Below are 20,473 nucleotides of genomic sequence, written 5' to 3' on the forward strand. Positions count from 1 at the left end.
CCCTGAGCTACCTGTGGCTCTCCTTCCTTGCCTTGAGCCTTTGTACAAGCTCCTTCTGCCTGGAAATCTCTTTCCGTCCCCTTTTCCACCAAACTGGCTGATTCCTTCTTCCTCCAGGAAATTTTCTCTGATGCATCTCACGGTACAGTGACATTTATCCTGCTGTTTTAGGAGGAACTGACAACCCAACCTCCAGTTCTTGGCTGCCCACTCCCTTCTATCAGAGACACACAGTAACAAAGGAAGTGGATGTTGCTGTCCTTGGGCAACCAAGGAGGAACCATTTACAAATAACCTGGGTCAGGGAAAGCTGCCAGGACCTGGGCGACTTGGATCCTGCCTCTTCCGCTGTTAGAATTGGAATGAGGTGTCAATCATCCTACAACACCGTATTTGTTCAGGGTATTGCATTGTACCTGGGATTGTTAACTTCACTAAAATGAAATTATTTTTATTCCAGACTCCCCTTGAATAGCTCTTCCGTTATCCACAAAGTTTTGCATATGCAACCCTCCATCAATTTCTATATCTCTGCATCAGCCATTGTTGCACTGTAGTTCTCAATGAAATGTCTTTTTAAAGTTTTAGAATAAGTCGTTAGTTTCGTCTTGCCTGGTCACCTGACAATGCGTCTCTCTTTGTCAGCGATCGACAAGCCCTTAAGTCATTCACGCATTCCCCTGTACAGTTTCAAACTGAGTCACGTCTGCTCCTTGTTGGATGCATTGGGACACTGCACAGTGTATGACTGAATTCATATAAATTAACTGTGCTAGATCCATATAACTGTTTCTTCCCTATTGTATCCCCTGTTGGAGAGCCGGAAGAGGTTTCTCCGCGGAGTGTCTTGGAAGATGGGGTGGAGGTTTATCAGGTGGAAGGGAAGGGGAGGCTGGCAGGCATATACCAGGCAGGGAGGTGTGGAACAGCTGACTGAGAGACTGTCAAAAGTTCAGAGTGGTTAGAGTGTAAGGGTGTGCTGTTCGAGACCTTACACGCCACATGACTACATCTGTTGGAGGTGCAGTTTCTTCATCTATTATAATGGGAATAGTACCTGCCTCTAGGGCTGGTCTAAGAACCAAGTGGGCCATGCTATGAAATCACTTAGTTCAGGCTCAACACATAGAGATGCCACATTAATGACATCCTTTCCTACTTCTCAAGAGGAAGGTAAGTAAATATCTTTGCCTTATAAGCAGGGGTGCTATTTAAAATATTTACAACCCAGGTACTACCCAGTCAAAACAGATGTGAGTCTCAACCAAACAGCTGAGGGAATTCTTTTGAGGGGATTAAGAGCCCTCAACTAGAATGGAGGAAAACACTGACACAGGAGAACCCAGCTACCCTGGGAAGTGGTTCTTGGCACCCCCTAGGACTTTGTCCACATCTAGTCTATAGTAATGCACCTCAGACCCAAAGAAGCTAACTTGACTTGTATTTGTGGACTTTGTTATGTGGCTGGCCTCAGGGCCACCGGAGAGAAAGCTCAACTGGAAGGGGAGGGATGAACATGCTGAGTGTTTCCTGTGTTCTCTTAGGGGAACCTGAGGCTTTGGTTGTCGGCTGATTCCTCAACAGGTGGTAAGAGGCTGCTAGCCCAGGTCCATGTTGCTCCAGAGTATGCTCTTTTCAGTGTTACTTTGGGGATCCAGAACCCTTCCCCTCTGCAGTTTAAGCTTCAAGGACATGTACCGTTTCTCACTCATCCATCCAGCCATCCAACTCATGCTCAGGAAAAACAACTTGAAAGGTATGTCTTTATTTCACAAAAAAGATGTGACATGCAATACCCACCCCTTAACAAACTACAAACTCTTGTCATACAGAGTAAAAAAGGAAATCCAGCCATTACAAAGTCTCTGTTGTATAAATATAGTATTTTTTAAAAACTTTTTTTAGGGAGAGAGAGAGAGGCAAGAAGGTAGAGAGATGAGAAGCATCGACTTGTAGTTGTGGCACTTTAGTTGTTCATTGATCGCTTCTCATATATGCCTTGACGGGGAGGCTCTAGCTGAGCCAGTGACCCCTTGCTCAAGCTAGCGACTTTTGGGCTCAAGAGAGCATGGGGTCATGTCTGTGATCCCACACTCAGGTCAGCGACTGGTGAGCCCACGCTCAAGCCGGCAACCTCAGGATTTAAATTTGAATCTGGGTCCTCAGAGTCCCAGGCCAGTGCTCTACCCACTGTGCCACCTCCTAGTCAGGCTATTCAGTCTTTAATGTAGAGTCAGACAAAAAAAAAAAAAGAAAGAAAAGAAAAAAAAAAGTTTTGTTGGCATAGGAAATACCCTGGTCCTTGAATATGCTACAATCTTCATTTGTATTCCCAGCCAATACAGGTGGCATCTATGTGATGAGTTACTTGTGTGTTCTAAGACTTTAGGTAACCAAATGGGGTTTAAATATTTTATCTCCTGAGCCTGCACTCTCACCTAAGAGCTTGTGGAAACCACTATCACCTGTCTAAGGGCACAAGGCTTTCTCCATACACCATCTAACGTGTCTATTCTGAAACTAATTGAGGTGATGGACACACAATTGTGTGAATATAGTAAAATCCATTGAATTGTACATTTTAATTGAGAAAATTGTATGGTATTTGAATTACAGCTCAGAAGAGCTGTTAAAAATACCTAAAACATGTCTAAGTTACCCAGGAGTCACAGGCAACCCTGATAGCAGGGATAGAGTTATCAGGAGCTCCCGGCAGGACACAGGGAAGATCCACAGAAGGCAGTACACTAAGGGGCAGTAAGAGGGACATCCTTGAGTATTATGACGAAATCAGCGGATTCGAGGTTGCTCTGGGAAGATCCACAGGAGGCAGTACACTAGGGGCAGTAAGAAGGACATCCTTGAAGTATTATGACGAAATCAGCGGATTTGAGGTTGCTCTGGGGACACTCAGTTTCAAGATGTTGGAATAAAGAAGTTAACGGTGTATGTACTTGGTCCTACTGCTTCTAGGATCGTCTCAGGATATTCTGCGGCCTTTGTCACAAAGGTGGTTATTCAGTGGGCAAGCAGATGCCCATGGTGTTGCTGAGGCTGCAGAAAACCTTGGGCTAGAGTTCAGGATCCTTTTGGAGAATGCAATCTGCATCCTTTTGGAGAAATCCAACATGGCTACAGTTTCTGAAAGCCTGACTCTCACAGGAGGAGGGAGAATGTGGATACTCAAAGAGTTTCTAGATTTATTGAATCAAAGGGCCTGCCTGCCTTCAGTGATGCTACTGTTGGCCAGGGCGCGGGGGATGGCTCCTTGGCCTCTGCCCCAGGTGCTGGAGTGGCTCTGGTCGCAACAGAGTGACCCCCCGGAGGGGCAGAGCATCGCCCCCTGGTGGGCGTGCCGGGTGGAACCCAGTTGGGCGCATGCTCTCCCCGTTTCCAGCTTCAGAAAAATACCAAAAAAACAAACAACAACAAAAAACCGGCAGATGATTTTGTGGCAGACAAACCACTTAGAAATGTCATTTATAGCCCTGGCCAGTTGGCTCAGTGGTAGAGCATCAGCCTGGCATGTGGATGTCCTGGGTTAGATTCCCAGTCAGAGCATATAGTAGACGTGACCATCTGCTTCTTTACCCCTCCCCCTTCTTTCTTTTTTTCTCTCTTTTTCTCTCTCTCTTCTCCTCCTACAGCCATGGCTTGATTGGTTCAAGAGAGTTGGTCCCGGGTACTGAGGATGGCTCTGTGGCCTCTACCTCAGGCAGTAAAAATGGCTCGGTTGCAGAGCAACAGCCATAGATGGGCAGAGCATCGCACTTTAAGGGGCTTGCTGGGTGGATCCCAGTCAGGGCACATGTGGGAGTCTGTCTCTCTGCCTCTCCTCCTCTCACTAAATTTAGAAAGAAAGAAAGAAAGAAAGAAAGAGAGGGAGGGAGGGAGGGAGGAGGAGGAGGTGAGAGGAGGGAAGGGAAGGGGGGAGGAAGGAAAGAAAGGAAGGGAAGGGAGGGAGAGAGAGGGAGGGAGAGAGGGAGGAAGGGAGGAAGGAAGGAAATTCCATCTCTGGTCTATGCCTACCATCTGGTCACCAATGGCCATTAAGAAAGGAGACAGGCACAAGCCATGGGCACCTGGGCCCTTAACCAAGGGATGGTCATTCTAGCTTGATAGTGAGGGAGGGAGGGAGAATTGTCAATAGTAGAAAGAAAAAGGACATGTGAACTCTTGTTCTGGTTTTACTATTCTAGTTATAGTTCATTGATTATAGTTGGTGTGAAAGTAGAGGAAAGGGACACAGAGGACATTCACTTTACTCACCTTTCAAAAAGGATGCTTCCAGAAATGGGGGTCAGAGGTCTTTTTAGTTTTTTGGCATACAAAGAAAATGAGAACAGGAGAAAGGGAAGGACAGGGCCTCGAAAGTGTGAAGTATCCCAGTTAGGTGAACACCTTGTTCAACTCCCTTTGTTTTTCCTTCCTTAGAAGACTGATCTGGTTCTGCTGCTGGGTTTGGGGCCTGGGAGTCAATTCTTATTTTGGCCAGCCTAACAGTCCTTTATTCTGTGGCTGAACAGATGACTTAAGCTTATAAACAGACATCGCCACCTCTGGTCCATTCCACTGTGGGCAAGATCCCCCAGAATGGCCCAGTTAAAACCGTGGCCTTGTGTTCTTTCAAAGTATGATACCCCCTCATGTGATGAGGTCCAAGCCTCTGGGAATGAGGCACTCAAGGATGGGCAATTGTCCTCACTGGCAGGATCCGTCGTCTCTGTGGGGAAAAGGAAATAGCGCATCCAGGTTTGGGGCTCACCTGGTCTTGTTTAGTGTCATAGGGAGATAGTGAGAGATTTTTTTAAAAATGGGGAGGAGAGGCCCTGGCCGGTTGGCTCAGTGGAAGAGCGTCGGCCTGGCGTGCAGAAGTCCTGGGTTCGATTCCCGGCCAGGGCACACAGGAGAAGCACCCCTCTGCTTCTCCATCCCTCCCCCTCTCCTTCTCTCTGTCTCTCTCTTCCCCTCCCGCAGCCAAGGCTCCATTGGAGCAAAGATGGCCCGGGAGCTGAGGATGGCTCTGTGGCCTCTGCCTCAGGCGCTAGAGTGGCTCTGGTCACAACAGAGTGATGCCCGGCTGGGCAGAGCATCGCCCCCTGGTGGGTGTGCTGGGTGGATCCTGGCCAGGTGCATGCGGGAGTCTGTCTGACTGCATCCCCATTTCCAGCTTCAGAAAAATACAAAAAAAGAAAAAGAAAAATGGGGAGGAGAGTAGCTCCACCAGGGTTTGGGGCATTTTCTTGGTGAACTTTTTCCTTTGGCTCCAGTGAGAATATTTATCTCTTACTTAAGAGAATGAAGGACATCGTTTAAAGAACAAAACCAAACCTTCCTTATTGTCTCTCTTTGTGCTCATCAAGGCTTTTCTTGCCCGGGTCTTTCTCCCCCGGCCCTCAGCCTATCTGTTACGCTGTCTGAGCTGTTTATCCAGGAGACACGAATCCAGGTGACCATGAAGATGGTCCACCAGGGACACCAGTACCCTCCTCACCCAGTCTCTCTCCCAAAGACATCATGAGCCGAGGGCACGTGCGCAGAGAAACTCCCAGCTGCTCCTGCTCTTAGATAAGAGGACAAAGGAGTAGGTTGTATACTTAAGGAGAGAGAAACATTTTCATTCCAGACCTGTAAGAATGTGAGCAGATGAAACTATGGCTCCGGCGGCTGGACCATTTTGGGAAACAAGATGCAAGCAAGGGAGTAATATATAAACAGTGTGGGTATATTTGGCAGGTTCGAGGCAAGCAGAAAGGAGGGTTTAGGTACTCCATATATAAAAAACAAAAGATCTAAAATTCAAACTTCTTCTGATAAGGCCACAATGAGGAGATTTCTAGCGGTGGGTGTTGCAGGAAGCTGGCACCCAAATCACCACAGGCTGGCAAGGTGATGTGCCAAGGTGAGGAGGCGGGGAGGCAGGGCAGTGCCCCTCACAGGTCCATGTCTGGGCCTCCTGAGGATGTCTTCAGTGGCACCGAGTCAAATCCATCAGGAGTCCTCTGAAAGAGAGATGGTGACAGGAACTGGCTGCTGCACAGGGACAAGTTCGGGGAACAAAGGAGAGAAATGGAGAATAGGTGACAGAAGGAAGAACCCTTAGGGAATTCCTGCTTGCAGTGGCTTTGTGGAAACACAGAAGGTACCCTTTAGTCTTCTTGCTTCCTTCAGTCAGCCAGAGGATAAGAAAACTCTTTAAAACCCTCTGCGTCTTTGCTGAAGTTCCAGAAAGACTCAAGGGTCCCAGGGTAAAGTGTTCTCCCACCAGTAAAAATAAAAATAATAATCAAAATCAAGGTCTAAGGAGGCCAAGAGAGTCACCCTGATAGGTCAGCACAAAGGAAATGAGATAGGCAATCTAAACACCCACCCTCCTTTCTCACCATCCCTCCCTTCCTCTCTGTCTTACCACCCTCCCTGCCCACACCTGTTTGGATGAGTTGGTTCAGGGCACCAGTGAGGTGTGCATGCTGGCCAAGTGTGGCTGCAGAGGGCTGTGGCCCTGGAGGAGTGGCTTGGATGCTCCCTGCTGGCCCCATGCCCAGCGACAGTGCTGTATGTCTTGCATTTATGAGCGTCAGACTCACCCCGCCCACACAAAGCCCACGCTACCAGCTCAGAATTGCTCAGTGCTGAGCAGCTTAGGTTTAGCTATGACTCAGCCCCCAAGGGAGCAGTGCCAAACATCTGGGGGACAGCACCCTCCACTGGCCAAAGGAGAGCCTCACTTCTATCAGAAGTTGATCCTAGAGATCACCTCTTCCCCTCCCTCCAAAAGAAAGAAAAGAGGGGAAATGATTCTTACAACATGCATGGATGGTTCAATACTCCTTCTGGAAGTTAAAAGGCCCAAACAGTTCATCAACTGGAGTGCATGTTGGGAGAGAAGGAGCCTGGTCAAGAGCAGCCTTGGGCCCCAGGGGAAAGAGTATTAGGTGAAAATACAGAAGGCAGAAGCCAAAATTTGCAGGGGGGAGATAGAATAGTATAAGAGGTGGGGATCAAAGTAGCGGTCCAGGAACAAGGGTCACGCTGTGGGCCTGGCATCTTCTCCAGCCCTCCAGGCTGACCGAGGGCACTCACCCCGCTCCCTACCTTGGAGGTAAATGATTTGATCTTCCCAAAGAGGGACTTCTTGCTGGTAAAGATGAGGTCATCCTCCACGTCCTCGCCTTCCATGATGGCACAGCTATCGGCTGCAGGCAGGTCATAGTCCTTGAGGGTAGCGTTCATCACCAGCTTGGAGTACTTGTACTCGAGTCTGCGAGACGGGATGGGAAAGACAAGACACCAAGATGTGGAGTGAGTGGAAAGAGGGGAGGAGGTGGTCTGTGAACAGATATTCCCATGCCCTTCCCATGGGAAGGAAGCTCATGCCTAGCAAAGCAGTGGTAGGCTGGGCATATAGCTAAGCCATCTTCCCTCCCGGGTCAGTGATCTTTTTTCCTTAAGGCTGGCTGGGTTTTTTGTTTTTGTTTTTTATCTCGGAGCTTAGTAGAAATATTGGAATTGTAAAGTCATTTTTATTGTTACTATTTTTTAAATTTACTGGGATGACATTATTAGGATCATAGAGGTTTCAAGTGTACATTTCTATGATACATGATCTATATATTGCATTGTGTGTCCACCACCCAGTCACTTGTTATTATTAACAACAAATTAAGGATAGACTTTGCTTTGTTTCTTTATTTTTTTAGAATCAAGAGCCATTTATAGACTGCCATGTGGTACCATCCCTGTTCAGGAATCAGGACAACCAAGGCATACACTGGACAAATGGCTCAACAAGTCTCTTGCCAGAGTCACAGAGTTTATGGGCAACTCCAGAAAAAAAAACAAACCCATGAATTTATCCTCTTACATGCTCTCCCGGGTCAATGACCCAGCCCTATCCATCCCCAAACTCTAAGACCCCATCATCATGTACTTTTGATTCTTTTTCCAAAAGTAGCAGGTTAAGACGGTGAGCAGGAGGGCAGTACAGGTGCCTGCAGAGATGCCCACTTTCAGCCAGAAATCGATCGTTTTGCAGATGGTGACGCTCTGCTCAGGCAGGGAGGTGCCACTCGTGCACAGCTTGGGTTCTCGCCACACATAGGTAGTCTTCTGTGGGGAGAAAAACAGGGAACTCAGATATCACATTCCCTTCTGTCCTGGGACGTCCCCAAGCAGAGAAACCTACCTGGACTCCAGCCACACAGCTGCTGCTGATAGCATGGTAGTCAGCGGCTGAGCAGAGTGGGCAGGCGGCCGCGCTCTCCCACAGGAAGTGGAAGGTACAGCCGTCACAGGTCCCATCAGAGCACGTGCTAGAGAACACAAGGGAGACTCGCGCTCGCTGGCGGGGCTGGTGGGAAAGATCTGTTAGGAGTCCTGTCATCTCATAGCTTTGATCCATCCTCTCTGCCAAACTGTTCGTGCCACCAGTATCCTTCCAACTGGTTCTAAAGTCAGCTTTTGCTCCCTTAATTTATCTCATGACAAGAGGCCTCCCTGGCTTTCACTGGACTCCCCCCCCCCCATGTTTGTTTCTGCTGACATCAGATGAGAGCTAATGGAAGGTCCCTAAGCTCTGGCATGCTGCCCCAACCAACCCCTCAGAGGCTCCTGTTCTCCCCATGGATATGTGACATTTTGCAGAAGCCATGTCAATGTAGCTTCCTGGTGGTGGGGTTCAAGAATGAACTTCAGGCCCTGGCTGGTTGGCTCAGCGGTAGAGCGTCGGCCTGGCATGTGGGGGACCCGGGTTCAATTCCCGGCCAGGGCACATAGGAGAAGCACCCATTTGCTTCTCTACCCCCACCCCCTCCTTCCTCTCTGTCTCTCTCTTCCCCTCCCGCAGCCAAGGCTCCATTGGAGCAAAGATGGCCTGGGCGCTGGGGATGGCTCCTTGGCCTCTGCCCCAGGCGCTATAGTGGCTCTGGTGGTGGCAGAGCGACCCCCCGAAGGGGCAGAGCATCGCCCCCTGGTGGGCAGAGCATTGCCCCCTGGTGGGCGTGCCAGGTGGATTCCGGTCGGGCGCATGCGGGAGTCTGTCTGACTGTCTCTCCCCGTTTCCAGCTTCAGAAAAATACAAAAAAAAAAAAAAAAAAAAAAGAATGAACTTCAGCCTGACTGACCAGTGGTGGGCAGTGGATAGAGTGTTGACCTAGGACACTGAGGTCCCAGGTTCAAAACCCTAAGGTCTCTGCCTTGAGCTTGGGTTCATCTGATTTGAGCAGGCTCACTAGCTTGAGCACGGGGTTGCTTGCTTGAACCCAAAGGTCATTGGCTTGAAGCCCAAGGTCGCTGGCTTGAGTAAAGGAGTCACTCGCTCAGCTGGAGCCCCCTGGTCAAAGCACGTATGAGAACCAATCAATGAACAACTAAAGTGCGGCAACTAGGAGTTGACACTTCTCATCTCTCTCCCTTGCTGTCTCTCTTTCACTAAAAAAAGGAGGGGGAAAAAAATGGACTTCAGATTGTGGATATCTGTTATTTACTCTCCTGTGATGTTGACCACAACAGGAAGAGTAATCTTAACATTGTTGGGTCAAGTGTCCTGCTTTGCTCCCCGTCTCCCTGGTCAGTTGTTCAGGAATAGTGTTTCCCAGACCATCTTCCTCAAGGCACGAGTGCCCCTTGACATGTCAGCTGGTGTTTTGTGAGAAAAAAAAAAGGTGGAGGAAAGAGGGGTACTGTAACCACATTAGTTCGGGAATTCTTGATTTAGTGCACTCAGCTGATAAACTCAGAATTGGATCTTTTAGTTGCGGAGAGATTTCTAGGATTCCCTAAATGTTTATTAATCCTAATTATGGTGAGTACACACCAGGCACCATGAGAAGTCCTCAAGTCTCATTTGATTCTCACAAGAACCCCCTGAGGGAACTTATTATCATTCCTAGGTTATAAATAAGGAAGAAGAGGCCCGTGGAAAAGGAGAAATGTATCCATGACAACAAACAGAGCTGGGAAGTGGAGGAGATGAGTCCCATCTGGCTCTCAGCCCCAGCAGTTAGCCACTTTGCTACGCAGCTGCCCCCATAATGGTCTGGGAATGTGAAGGCAGCTTTGACTCTTCCTTCTGCCCCATTCTTGACATCTGAAGAATGAGAATAAATTCATGACCATGTTCCCAAGAGCCCAAAAGTGGATCTTGGACTGTCCTGTTTGCTCTTTTTTGGTAATCTTCAGCTCTTGGCATGAACAAGTCCGACTTTCTTACGCCTTTACCTGGGCAGTGAAAGACTTCCAGGGGCAGGTTTCAGTGGACTGCATCTGACCCGGATGGTGGTAGATCTCCCAGAACTGCAGGACTGAGTCACCTCATCGGACCTGCAGTGAAAGCCAGCCCCCCAGCAGGGAGTGGGTCACTCATTTATGCCATTGGAGAGTCACTAAGTGAAGTCAACGTGGAACAGGTCCCTTGCTGGGGAAGTCAGGACACCCAGGGAGTACACAGGCCTTACTTTTTTTTTTTTTTTTTTTTTTTTTTTTTTTTGTGAAATAATAAATGGCTTTATTGAGTACAGAGCGCACACCCTGCCCGGCAAGGTTCCCTGGCCCCGAGGAAAGAAACATGGAGGCTAGGGAAGTTGCCAGGCCTTACTTTATACTGGGAGAGAGTAGGGATCGGGAAGAACTGGTCCGGGGAGGTACACTGGGCTGGGAAAGGTTCTCTTGTGCCTAACACTGGAGTGCCCTCAGGCAGGAAGAGAAGTCTACAGATCATCCAATATTTCTCCTTGCCTCCAAGGCGGAGTTGCCCCAGTAATACCCAAGAGTCAGGGATCCGGGAACTCCCAGCCTTCAACTCTCATTGCTGGAAGACCTGCTAAACCATAGACATGTTCTGGTTGATAAGTATATATTAAGTGTCTAGAGAGAGGTGGGGTGCAACAGGAATTGTGGAGGAGCCCCAAGTTTCACTTGCATTAGCCTGGCCTCACGTCGTCACCTGTAAAAGAAGATCACATCCGGTATTCCCAAGGACTCCGGGAGAAAAAGTTCAGCTGGGGAGGTGATTCCATCCAGAGTCGTATCTGTTGTCACCCCTGTCAAATCAGAGCTCCTAATTAGTTCTCACCAGTAGCGTTAGCTGACAACCGCTTCAGTTCTTTCAATACCTGTCATCATCCCCCCCTTCCTTCATCTCATCACGTTGTCTAGTGGCTCATGAAAGGGTGAACCGTAGGTTTGTCAAGGCCCCAGGGCCACCTGACATCCCAGGAGAGAATGGAAAGCAGGTCAGGAGGTTGGGTCGCTCCTCTGGGGCCTGTTACCTTGGCGCTCGGTAGCCTCACTCTCTCTCACACATACGCACGGGAACAGACCGGTTACTCACCGATAAGCTGATCAGCGAGGCTGACAGGCTGCGAGGACACTCCAGCCCTGTAGCCTGTCACCTCGGGAGGAATGATGAGCGCCTGGCAGACGTAGGCTGTGATGGACTTGGAGAAGCCCGACTCACCCTCAGGGACTCGGAGATCAGTGACATTGTCGGCGCACACAGACATTTTCTTACCCTGGGCGGGTGGGGTTGGGGATGAAGGGAAGAAGAAACAGGAAGGGATGAACAGTCACAGAGCTCCCAAAAGGGAACAGGGAACAGTTTTGGGTTTTTTTTTAATGTCTAAAATTTTTAGCCTAATGGGATGCTGCAGTGGAATGGTTCATCCCAGATCTAATTACAAGCAGCTTTTACAAAAAGGCTAAAAATAAGGCCTAGGTGTCCTAGTTTCTGGAACTCTGGCCCAGGGGACCCCAGTCTGGTTTCGCTGGAGTCACGTGGGGGCCCTGTAGATACTGAAATACGTACCTATTCCATGAAATGTTTTGAACACCTGGCCTGGTTCACATTCCTTCTCTGTCTCCCTTGGTGCAGTGACTGCACCACGCTTGTCGTAGAAGCACTTTCCAGACAAACTCCCAGGGATTAAAACAGACAAATCCTGTAACTAGTCCCTTTCTTGCCTTGAGATAGGACACCTTAGGGACAATTGGAACCTATGCCATTTTTCAAAAATGATCAAGAGAAGACAGTTTGCTTCTCCTTCAGTTTTTAGCAACCCTCATTGCATAGGAAATCTGGAAGATAGTAGGGGTTGAGATTCTTTCCTCAAGATTTTGTAATAGAAGAAATATTGAGATACTGTTCCCTCAAAACTATTCCATTAGTGGAATATCAATATATAACTTGTTTGCTAATATAAAATCATTTGTTTAATATTTTAAATTTAAGTAGACCAAGCATTTATTTTTTTAAAAAAGGTTTTCTTATTCAGTTTAGAGAGAAAGGGGGTAGGAACAAGAAGCATCAGTTAATAGTAGTAGTTACTTCTCATATGTGCCTTGACTGGGCAAGCCAGGGTTTTGAACCAGTGACCTCAGCATTCCAGGTTGACACTCTATCCACTGTGCCACCACAGGTCAGGCTGGACTAAGCATTCAGAATGTAGGATTTTCAGTATTATACATTTTATTAAAAATTGAGCTAAATTGCTAAATCTAGTATCTCAGTTTATTTTCTAGATTGTAAGAATTAAAGAACATGGCCCTGGCCAGCTGGCTCAGTGGATAGAGCGTCGACCTGGTGTATGGACATCCCAGGTTAGATTTCCAATCAGGGTGCATAAGAGAAGCGACCATCTGCTTCTCTCCCTCTCCCTCTCCCCCTTGTCTCCCTCTTCTCCTCTCATACCCAGTGGCTTGATTCATTTAAGCGTCAGCCCCAGACACTGAGGATAGCTTGGTTGGTACAAGCATCAGCCTCAGGCACTAAAAATAGCTCAGTTCATTTGAGCGTTGGCCTCAGACAGGAGCTGCCAGGTGGATCCTGGTTGGGGTGCATGCAAGAGTCTGTCTAGCCTGACCAGGCGGTGGTGCAGTGGATAGAGTGTTGGACTGGGATGCCGAGGACCCAGGTTCGAGACCCCGAGGTCGCCAGCTTGAGTGCGGGCTCATCTGGTTCGAGCAAAAGTTCACCAGCTTGGACCCAAGGTTGCTGGCTCGAGCAAGGGGTTACTCGGTCTGCTGAAGGCCCGTAGTCAAGGCACATATGAGAAAGCAATCAATGAACAACTAAGAAAAACTATTGATGCTTCTCATCTCTCCGTTCCTGTCTGTCTGTCCCTGTCTATCCCTCTCTCTGACTCTCTCTCTGTCTCTGTAAGAAAAAAAAAAAAAAAAAAGAGTCTGTCTAACTATCTGCCCTCCTCTCACTTAAAAAAATAAAAAAGAATTAACAGGAAAGCAGAAACTTTTGTAATAAAAAATAGTAATACTGTCTTTCAACTGTTTGTGGTATGACAGTATACAATAAGCATTTCTCAAGAGAATAAAGGACACGAACTTTCCAGATTCCCCATCTTTATCTCTCCCAACTCACTGGTTGAAACTTTTGCTCCATGGGCTTTAATTAGCCCCAATTCCTGAGTTAGTACTATCCCTTCTGAGGCTTTACCTTTAAAGACTTGAAAACAAGATACAGACATCAATCTCTAGTCTTCCACAGGTTACTTTATTTCTTGACATGTTCTCCATATAAATACAATTAAGTTTGGGGTTTTTCTGTTTGTTTTGTTTTTTGCATGCAGCAGAGGATGGGTAGAAGCCACGTGGCACAGACTAAATCAGGGGTCTCAAACTCGCGGCCCACGGGCTGCATGCGGCCCGCTGAACAATTTTGTGCGGCCCGCAGACTAATCCACGAAGTTCAAAATATTTTGGATAAAATTAAGTAAGCCTAGGGGCCTACTTGTATTTTTCATTTCTCTAGCATCCTAGCTAGATATTAGCTTAGTTAACAGCAGTTGTGATGCGAACTACAGTTTCTGGTCGTTTTGTGACACTGAGTAAACTGCATGTACGATTGTGCTTGTACTGATTTTTTTTTGTTTTCAACTGCAGTGAGAAAAGTGTTGCGTAACAGTTGCCTTTTGTAGACCTAGTGCGGCCCGCTGAACGGCTGTGATCTTGCTCTGCGGCCCACATGCTGAGTTGAGTTTGAGACCCCTGAACTAAATGCTCAAGATACTTTTTTACTTTTATTTTTTTCAGATTTTATTTCTTGACTTTAGAGAGAGAGGAGAGAGAGCGAAAGGGCAGAAGGAACAGGGAGCCTCTCAACTATAGTAGCTGCTTCCCACATGTGCCTTGACCAGCAAGCCCAAGGGTTTCAAACCAGCGACCTCAGCATTCCAGGTCCACGTTTTATCCATGGTGCCACCACAGGTCAGGCAAGATGTTTTTTATTTTGTAACATTGTAAACTAGCTTTCCAACTGCAAATCCTGGCTTTTTTGTATATAATTTAGTCAAGTTCTATAGTGGTGTGATTACCCCTTTAAGTTTTGGATACAAAATATTTGCAGCAGCATGAAATGACTGGTGGTAATATTCTTTCCTTAGCATGTAAATGAAGTCTTTCATGTTCCTCTCTTTTGTACTCTTGACAGATATGTGTAGATGAATTAAGGATAATTTATTTTATCCACTCTCTAGGAAACAGATGACAAGTGCCTTGATTATTGAAAACTAACTTTCTTTCTTTCTTTCTTTCTTTCTCTCTTTCTCTCTCTTTCTTTCTTTCTTTTTTATTTTGCAAGAGAGAGGGAGAGAGATGAAAAGCATTAACTCATAGTTGTGGCACTTTAGTTGTTCATTGATGGCTTCTCATATGTGCCTTGATGGGGGTGGGGGTTCCAGCTGAGCCAGTGACCCCTTGCTCAAGCCAGCGACCTTTGGCTCATGCCAGTGACCATGGGCTCAAGCTGGCAACCTCAGGGTTTTGAACCTGAGACCTCAGCATCCCAGATTGACACTCTATCCACTGCACCACCACTGGTCAGAGGAAACCTGCTTTCTTAAGGGAAAAAAATTTTCTGTCTGCCTAGTTTTTATATCATTTTGAGGGGAAGAAGGTCAGAGAGGAGTAAACAGACATCTTATTTAAAACACTTATTTTCCTAAATTTTTATAATCCAAATGATTTAATTTTAAAGGAGAGCGTACTCGAAGAGAGTAAGAATGATTTGAAACCCTTTCCACCTCCTCAATCCCTTGTTACCTGAAAGTCGGCTAGCTTTTCTTCTGTGTCCATCTCTGGCCTCCCACCCACTGGTGTCCTCTTTCTTTTTTTAAAATTAATTAATTAATTAATTTTTATTGATTGATTTTAGCCAGAGAGGAAGGGAGAGAGAATCAGGAACTCTGTTCCTGTATGTGCCCTGACCAGGGATCGAACTGGCAACCTCTGCACTTTGGGCCGATGCTCCAACCAAGGAGCTATCCGGCCAGGGCACTGGTGTCCTCTTTCAGTTCTCACACCACCAGCACTTGCACACCTTACCTGGTTTCCGCAGAGACTGAGTGTAAAGTGGTGGAAATATTTCAGCCCTTTGGAAGTGAAGCTCGGGCCCCCAGCCAGAGAGACGGTGTCTGCCAGAGCTGAGAAGTTGTAGTCGTAGGTCCTGCTCGGAGAGCTGATTGAGAAGGTGCAGTCGTTGTAGCACAGAGAGTGGATCTGGGGGGAAAGGGGTTGTCAGGCCGGCTGCTGGGCTGGGCTTTCGAGGGGACCGCAGCGGAGACGCAGCCTGGGCCAGCCCAAGTGGGCGAGAAGAGGAAGTAAGGATTGCGGGTGGGCATGAAAAGAAGCGAGGCAGTGGCCGGTGGGGCTTCCGTACCACTTGTTATTCAGTCATTAGCACAGATGCGATGTACGAACCCAGACCTGTTCTTTTTCAGTAAATAGTTGGGTCAGCTGCCATGGCCTTGTCCCTACGCTTATTATAGAACTCTCTAAGACACAGGATAGCCCTTCGTACTTTCAAGTTGAAGACAGTGAGGTGCTGTCTGGAAGAAAGGAGTCCGGATGGCAGGAGAGAAACTGCAAGCCTTCCCCCACCTCAAATTCACTGAAGCCCACTTCCTCTCTCCCGGGGTCTCTGTAGGAATCTGAACTTCAGAGGTGGTTTTATTCCCCAGGAGCCCCTTCCTTGTTCCATTTTAGGGCCCTTGTTCAGCAGCTGCCTTATACGACTGTCATTCCCTCTCATAGCAGCAGAGGGAGCCCCAGGGGAAGGAGTTTGTGGCAGACGTTGAGGGCACCCCAAAGAGGTTACCAAGGGTCTGTAGAATTGGTGCCCTTACTAACACAGGTAGACTGAGCAATGTTTGCAGACTAGAACTAGTATGTCCATGCGGTTGTGATCAGTAAAATACAAATTCACTGAGCAGCATTAATGAATGCTTAAGAGTGTATAGTCATAGAACTTGCTTAGATTCAGCTAGTACATGGCCAACAGCACTATTTTTCCACTCTACTAGAAACCACTGGGCTAGAAGACAGCAATGCCAGTTAACCGTATGTCCCAGCAAAGGTGGGCTGCCTTCCCAAAGGAGAGGGGGCAAATTTCCACGATACTAGGCTGGAGTGAAGGAGGTCTGAATTTGAGCCACAGCTCCCACTATTTCTTCCCTTTAGGTCCCTACACAGGTGCCAAGTAACCCTCTGGACCAGACAGCCACAGATCTACCTCTACCACATCTTCTGAAGATGAAACTTGTCCGTGACTGAGTCCTAGACCCTGAAAACCAACTGCTACAGGTAGGAACTTGCCGTCCATGGCCACAGTCTGGAGGGGTGTGCTCCAGGACTCTCCCCTGGAAGCATGCTATGGGGAGTGCTTTGGAATCAGCTCCTCAAGTACCCTGTCTAGGACCTGGCACCCTCTGAGGTGGTTCATCCAGAAGGCCAAGGTTGGGGTGCACGACACACTGCTGGCACCTTGTTGCTCTTGGTCCCTGGACCGCAGGGCTGGCAGGCCTGGACTCCATAGGGCTGGTGGGCTTTCAGCACTGTGTTAGGAGGGCAGGAGTGGCAGGTTCCTGAATCCCGATCGATGTAGTGGCCAGCAGGACAAGAGGTACAGGAGGAGCCCAGGTCAGAGGCTTCCAGGGCACAGGGCCGGCAGTAGGAGGCCACCCCATTCATGACATTGGTGACATTGATGGAATAGATCTTGGCGACATCAGTGGTGTACTTTCTGCTCTGGAAACCAGGAAACGAGGAGAGAGGGCAGAGACCTGAGACACCAGCATAACTGAGTTCTCTGGAAATAGTAAATGACTGCTTAATCTTTTTTATTCTATAATACTTGAGTGAAACCTGATAAGCATCCCATTCTTTTTACTAAACAATAGTGCTTTATGTACATTTTGGTTCATTTGAAAACAAATCTGAATCATTTTAAATGATATATAAAAATAATAAGTGCCATGGAGGAATATGCAGTAGATACTCTTACATGAAAAAAGCAGGTCTTAACCCTGGCTGGTTGGCTCAGTGGTAGAGCATTGGCCTGGTGTATTGATGTGCTGGGTTCAATTCCAGGTCAGGGCAAGTGGCCATCTGCTTCTCCAACCCTCCCCCTCCCATGACCTCCATATCAGGCACTAAGAAGAGCTCAGTTGCTAAGCAACTGACCAATGCCCCAGACGGGCAGAGCATCGGCCTCGAGTGGGCTTGCCGGATGGATCCTTGTCAGGGTGCATGCAGGAGTCTGTCTCTCTACCTCCCCTCCTCTCACTGAATAATAATAAAAAAAAGCCCTGGCCAGTTGGTTCAGTGGTAGAGCATCAGCCTAGCTTGTGGATGTCCTGGGTTTGATTCCTATTCAGGGCACATAGGAGAAGCGACCGTCTGCTTCTCAAACCCACCCCTTCTACCTTCTCTCTCTCTATCTCCCTCTCTTCCCCTCCTACAGCCATGACTCAGTTGGAGTAAGTTGGTCCTGGGCACTGAAAATGGTTCCATGGCCTTGCCTCAGGCACTAAAAGAGCTCAGTTGCCGAGCGACGGCCCCAGATGATCAGAGTATCGCCCCTATAGGGGGTTTGTCAGGTGGATCCCAGTTGGGGTGTATGCAGGAGTCTGCCTCTCTGCCTCCCTACTTCTCACTTAAGAAAAATAAAATAAAATAAAATAATAAATTTAAAAAAAAGAAAGAAAACCAAAGTTATTATTTAAAACAACAGGGATGAACAGGGTGTACCGGGAGAGGCAACATCCCTCTCCTCAGGGCGGGGACTGCTGAGGAGAGACAGGTAATTTAAGGCGCTTACCTGGATGTCATTTGGACAAGGCTAGATGCTTCTTAGGGGGCTGGAATAGGCAGTTCTCTGCTTGATTCCCAAAGATCCTTTAATCCTTGGATTCTGAACCTCACTCTCCTACTCAAACTAATGCTAGGAATCCTCCTGGGTTCAGGGCTCTCTTCTGGGAGCCAGGGCTCTGAGGAAGGGGAGGCACTTACTGTCTCATGAAGAGCGGTCCTCTGGAAGGCCCAGGTAAAGCTCACGGTAGCATTCTTCTCAATCACGTAGGTAAAGGACTGCTTGCCTTTGGAACCTTTCCACGTCTCCACAGGAGTGTTGGTCCTAGAATTCATACCCTGAACCCAAGACAGACAAGTGAAGAAGGCACGATGGCTGGGTGGCTGGTGGGAAAGAGGGCGCTCATACGGCCGTCACCTCGGGCCATCACAGTCGGCCAGAGCCACATGAAACTGTGAAGTCCCTGGTGGACAGTCTGGGCCCTTCCTCTGTGAAGTCACTCTAAGCAGGGGCGTCAGCTATGTTGATACACCAATGGGACCGAGGGGGCCAACCCTCCTCGCAGCCCTGGGGACCCTATAGCAGACAAAGAAAGGACAACGTACCACCATGAAATAGAGCTCACAGTTCACAGAACAGATGGTCTCGAAGACAAACGTGATCCTGGCCACCTCTTTATTCTCTGTGTCCGTCATCACCGACTGGGGAGGTCTAGGGGCCAGAAATTAAAAGTCAGTTCCAGAGTCTGGGCGGTGCTTCCTGAGGGGCCCAAACAGCAGCAGAGTGTCTGCTGGAGACAGGACTGAGCTCTGAGTATGTTGGAAAGAGCGTAGCCAAGTCCAGCTCTGCCACCTTAGCTATGTGACCTAGACATGGCCATACTGTAGTTTCCTCATCTGCAAAATGGAAGTAATAGCATCTTTTTTATTCGCCCATCACCAGTGAGATCCACAGTCACATCCGATGTGGAAGTGCTGTGTAAATGCTGTGTACCCCACAAACAGAGTGTGGCCCCTGAACCAGCAGTGTCGCCATCCCCTAGTTTATGGCACAGGCAGAAAGAACTTCAGGCCCCTCCCCAGGCCGCCCCACCCAGGCCGGTCTGCACAGTAACATGACCCGCAGGTGGTGCGTGTGGACCTGAAAGGCCCAGAAGCACCACTATCCTAAGGTGTAAGTTGTCTACATTCACTTAGCAGCTCACTCTCTGGGACAGTGGGGCTCTGTCTGGGCTGAATGGGCAGAGACTCAGCTTGTAATCTCTTCACAAAGGTCTCAGGCGGGTCCTTCGGGGCAGAGAGAGCTGTGCACAAAGCCAAAGGGGCGGGGAGGTGGCGGGTGGGGTCTGAGTGGCTGAGGTGTGGAGGCTTTTACAATGGGGATCAGATTTGCAAGTTGAAAAGTACTTTTCGAAATGCTATGCCCAAACAAACCTAAAAAGTTTCCTTAACATGGGATATATCTGCTCAGCCCTGAGTAATGTAAAGTAAGGGAAGGGAAACCAATCCCTTCCGAGCCGGTCCCGTGGGCTGAGCATGGGGACAAGGTTGGAAAGGGGGGAGCGTGAGGAGGGCACACAGGAGCCAGGCTGGCAGTCAGGATGCCCATTCAGAGTTCCTCTGATCTGAAAGGGCACACGGGCAGAAAAGTTCATTCTGGCTTTGGGAATACAGTTAGGGCATTTTCTGGCCTTGACCATTTGCTTGAATTTTGAGGACATCCAGGTCCAAGCTTCTGTCTATACACAGTTGTGCTAACAAATGGACCGGAAGAGTCATCTCCAAATGAGTTAGTCCAAATCCACAGACTTTCTGTCCCCCTTGTTTTGCAGCCCAGGAGCCTAAAGCCTATAGGGGCCTATAGGGGCCTACAGGGCATTCCCAAGTTCACAAAGCCATTATGAGCAAAGTTCAAGTGTCCTGTCTTCCAGTCCAGTTTTCATTCCATTGTACCATACTGCCTGTAGTACTTTTTAAAATTATTTTCATTATTTATTTATTTTTATTATTAATTTTAATGGAGTGACATTGATAAATCAGGGTACATATGTTCAGAGAAAACATCTCTAGGTTATTATTTTTTTCTTTGCATTTTTCCGAAGCTGGAAACGGGGAGGCAGTCAGACAGACTCCTGCATGCGCCCAACCAGGATCCACCCGGCATGCCCACCAGGGGGCGACGCTCCGCCCTTCTGGGGCGTTGCTCTGTCGCATCCAGAGCCATCCTAGTGCCTGAGGCAGAGGCCACAGAGCCATCCTCAGCACCCGGGCCAACTTTGCTCCAATAGAGCCTTGGCTGTGGGAGGGCAAGAGAAAGAGAGGAAGGAGAGGGGGAGGGGTGGAGAAGCAAATGGGCGCTTCCTGTGTGCCCTGGCCG

General features: G+C 48.3%; 1 protein-coding gene across 1 annotated transcript in view; it reads right to left on the minus strand.

The window, feature by feature from the left end:
* Nucleotides 1–5,704: 5,704 nt before the first annotated feature.
* ELAPOR1 (endosome-lysosome associated apoptosis and autophagy regulator 1) overlaps nt 5,705–20,473 on the minus strand; it is a 74,822-nt gene continuing 60,053 nt past the window's right edge. Inside the window, exons 12-22 of the mRNA XM_066352665.1 lie at nt 18,703–18,808; nt 18,298–18,435; nt 16,771–17,034; nt 15,334–15,507; nt 11,330–11,510; nt 10,943–11,039; nt 10,219–10,320; nt 8,186–8,312; nt 7,931–8,109; nt 7,096–7,261; nt 5,705–6,002 (exon numbers count right to left, since the gene is read on the minus strand). Of these exons, the coding sequence (XP_066208762.1) occupies nt 5,934–6,002; nt 7,096–7,261; nt 7,931–8,109; nt 8,186–8,312; nt 10,219–10,320; nt 10,943–11,039; nt 11,330–11,510; nt 15,334–15,507; nt 16,771–17,034; nt 18,298–18,435; nt 18,703–18,808 (1,603 nt within the window). The 3' untranslated portion in view covers nt 5,705–5,933. The remainder of the gene's footprint in view (nt 6,003–7,095; nt 7,262–7,930; nt 8,110–8,185; nt 8,313–10,218; nt 10,321–10,942; nt 11,040–11,329; nt 11,511–15,333; nt 15,508–16,770; nt 17,035–18,297; nt 18,436–18,702; nt 18,809–20,473) is intronic.

This window comes from Saccopteryx leptura, chromosome 11 (genome assembly GCF_036850995.1).
Source record: "Saccopteryx leptura isolate mSacLep1 chromosome 11, mSacLep1_pri_phased_curated, whole genome shotgun sequence".
In the NCBI taxonomy this organism is placed as follows: domain Eukaryota; kingdom Metazoa; phylum Chordata; class Mammalia; order Chiroptera; family Emballonuridae; genus Saccopteryx; species Saccopteryx leptura.